At 53.4% G+C, this 3,229-nt stretch overlaps 1 protein-coding gene across 1 annotated transcript; it reads right to left on the bottom strand.

The window, feature by feature from the left end:
• Positions 1–226: 226 nt before the first annotated feature.
• Positions 227–1,285, bottom strand: LOC133050379 (membrane progestin receptor beta-like). The gene has a single exon (XM_061134530.1). It carries the CDS (start codon positions 1,283–1,285, stop codon positions 227–229), a length of 1,059 nt encoding a protein of 352 aa, XP_060990513.1.
• Positions 1,286–3,229: the final 1,944 nt, after the last annotated feature.

Genomic DNA, 3,229 nt, shown 5'->3' with positions numbered 1-3,229 from the left:
ATAAGGCTACAGCCCAGAGGATGAAATATAAACCTTTTATTCAGGACAATGATAACAAAACTCTTGGCTCCTTTGGCTTCCCAATGCCATAGCCATAGCCACCCTTGGAAATATAGTACTCGTTTAAAAGCCCACTCTTAAAAACACAAAGTCACCTCCTACTGTGGACTCAAGTTCTCCCCAAATCACGACAGGCCGCCTCCACACCGCGTCCCACCTGGCAGTCTCAGGAATCTTTCTTGGTCAGTTTGGCCTTGATTTTTTGTCTTGAGAAGGCTTCAGTGCCCGCGCTGCAGGCCACCACAAAGAAGGAGAGGCAGGCCAGGTAGAGGGACTGGGGGCTGTGGCGTGGCAGATAGATGTCCTGTCGCCCCTTGTAGTCCAGGAGGATGGCCTCCAGCTGGGAGAGTGTGCAGACAGACAGAAAGGTGTGGAAGATCTGGTGCCTGTGGCCCACGATGTCACAGGAACCAGGGAAGTACTTCTCCGAGACCAGGCAGGAGAAGAAGTAGGCACTGACCAAGAAGAAGATGATCTGGAGGGCATGGTACCAGGCCGCTGGGTCCTGGCAGCCAGACAGGTGGCACAGAACCACACGATGGACCACGGGGCTGATGTCCAGGATATAGGCCAGCCCAGACGGCACCACCTGGCAGATCTTCCTCATGGCCAGGTAGGGCCTGTGGTACTGGTACTCCGTGTAGCAGCAGCCAGCGCACGATAACCAACCACAGAAGGCGGCGGCCGGCAGGAAGAGGAGCCAGAAGTGCTCGTACCAGGCTTGGTCGGAGGTGTAGAAGAAGTGGACCAGGGCGCCGGGGTACTGATAAACGCTCACGCCCATGTAGTCCACGAAGTAGAAGGTGTAGTGTGAGAGCTCCGACTTGGACTGCAGCAGGTGGGCCAGGAGGCTGAAGGCGAGGTATGTGATGGAGGACAGGACATAGACGAGCAGGGGCAGCACGTAGGCAGAGGTCCACGGCAGGTCCTCGTCCTCCACAAAGGCCCAGAACCGCAGGAGGACGGCCAGTGCCGTCAGCAGGTGGGTCCAGACGTTGACCACCCCATTGTGTTTCTGAAAGAGGCTGAAGAAGTAATAGCGCCACTCATAGCTGGTGGGGCGGTACCAGGCGCGGATGTAGGGCTCCAGGAAGAGCTGGGGCACGTCGGTCTTGGGGACAGTGCCAGGCATCTTGGGCAGCCCATCCTCCAGGATCTTGGGCAGGTGTCGCAGATGCTGCCCACTCCTGGACAGGGTGCTCAGACGCTCCAGGATGGCGGTCATGGCTGCCCTGGGATGCTACCTTTCCTGAGTACCCAAATCTGTATGCGATAATTTTCAGGCTTCAAAAATATTTAACTTGCAGTTGGAATTTTTAGGTGATACATGACCCAGATGAGCACGGTGATTATTTCATAAAAGAGTGGCAACGGCAGCTGAGCCCGTGCATGCAGCCCTGCCCACACTCCCGGCCCAAGATCCCGCTCCCAGCTTCCTGCAGGCGGCGGTGACTGCAGCCAGTGAGAGTTGGAGGAGCGGCAGGGAAGAGGGGCCAGCTGGGGACGGGCTCCACCAGGCTCCCTTGGGGTTCCTATCGAGTTTCAACAGGGGATTCAGGCCTCATCTCATGTTGAGGCATGGAACTCTTGTTTCCTCTCGTGGTGTAAAAGGATTTTCAGGCCTCCTGTAGAGTTCAGGCAGGGAATTTCTGCTTTTTCTAGAGGTGCAAATGGGTAGTCAGACCACCTTTCATGTTGTGAGGGGGTACTTGGGGTTCCACTCGAGTCACTGCATGGGAATCTGGCCTTCTCTCGAGTTGAAGGGTAACTTGGTGTCCTTTAGACTTGCAGCAAGAACGTGGGGTTCTTCTCGAGTTTCGGTAAGTGAGACAAGCCTCCTCTTGAGGTGTGAGGGTAAAGTCGGTATTCCTCTCGAGTTGAAGCAGGGGAGTAGGCCTCTTTTTGAGATAAAGTGGGAAACACGGGGCTCTTCTCTAGCTGTGCAAGGAAACTCAGCGTTCCTCTTGAGTTGCGACGGGTATTTCAGCGAACCTCTTAAGTTGGAAAAAGGAGTCAAGCATCCTTTTGAATTTCCAGAGGGAACTTGGTTTTGCTCTCGAGGCATTGCAGGGGGATGGGGTTCATCTCGCGTTGAGGGGCAATCTCATGGTTTTTCTTGAATTACGGTGGGAAGCTTGGGGTTCCTCCCGAGTTGGGAACGGGAGCTAAGGGAACCTCTAGTGTTGCCTCAGGGAAGCCAGGCCTCCTTTCGGGTTGCAACCGTCACCTCAGGATTCCTCTTGAGTCGCTGCAATGGAATAGGCCTCATCTTGATTTGAAGTGGGAAACTCAGGATTCCTCACCAGTTCCAACAGGAATCAAGTATCAACAAGAGAGACAGGCCTCGTCTCGTTTAGAGGCATGGAACTCCACTTTCCTCTCCAGTTGTTAAAGGGGCGTCAGGCATCCTGTCGAGTCCAGGCATGGAATTTGGGCTTTTTCTAGACTTGCAACAGGTCAGTCAGACCTCCCTTCGTGTTGTGTGGGGATATTCAGAGTTCCATTCGAGTTGGTACAGGGGAATCAGGCCTTATCTCGAGTTGAGGGGGATCTCAGTGTCCTTTTGAGTTGCGGAAGGAAACGTGGGGTTCCTCTTGGGGTTCAATAGGTGAGACAGGCCTCCTCTTGAGATGTGAGGGAGAAAGTTGGGATTCCTCTAGAGTTGTATCAGGGGAATTGGCCCTTGTTTGAGATGAGGTGGGTAACACAGGGTTCTTCTCTAGTTGACATGGGAAACTTGGGGTTTCTCTCAAGTTGCAATGAGTGTTTCGAGGAATCTTTTGAATTGCATAAAAGTAATCAAGCCTCCTTTTGAGTTTTGAGAGGGAACTCAGTATTGATCTTGAGGACCTGCAGGGGAATTGGGCCTCATCTCACGCTGAGGGGGGGATATCATGGTTTTTCTCAAGTTGTACTCTGGAAGCCTGGGGTTCCACTCGAGGTGTGAAGGGGACTTTAGTGAAACTCTTGTGTTGCCTCAGAGAAATCAGGCCTCATTTCAACTTGCGATGGGTACCTCAGGATTCCTCTTGAGTTACTGCATGGGAAGAGGTCCTCGCCTCGAGTTGAGATGGAAACTCAGGGTTTGGGTCTTATCTCTAGTTGAGGGGGAACTTGGTGTCATTTCAGCTTGAGGCAGGAACCGTGGGGTTCCTCTTGAGTGGGAACA

The sequence above is a fragment of the Dama dama genome, chromosome 32 (genome assembly GCF_033118175.1).
Source record: "Dama dama isolate Ldn47 chromosome 32, ASM3311817v1, whole genome shotgun sequence".
Lineage (NCBI taxonomy): Eukaryota > Metazoa > Chordata > Mammalia > Artiodactyla > Cervidae > Dama > Dama dama.
The sequence above is the reverse complement of the archived record's forward strand: the minus strand, read 5'-3'. Positions and strand labels throughout refer to the sequence as shown.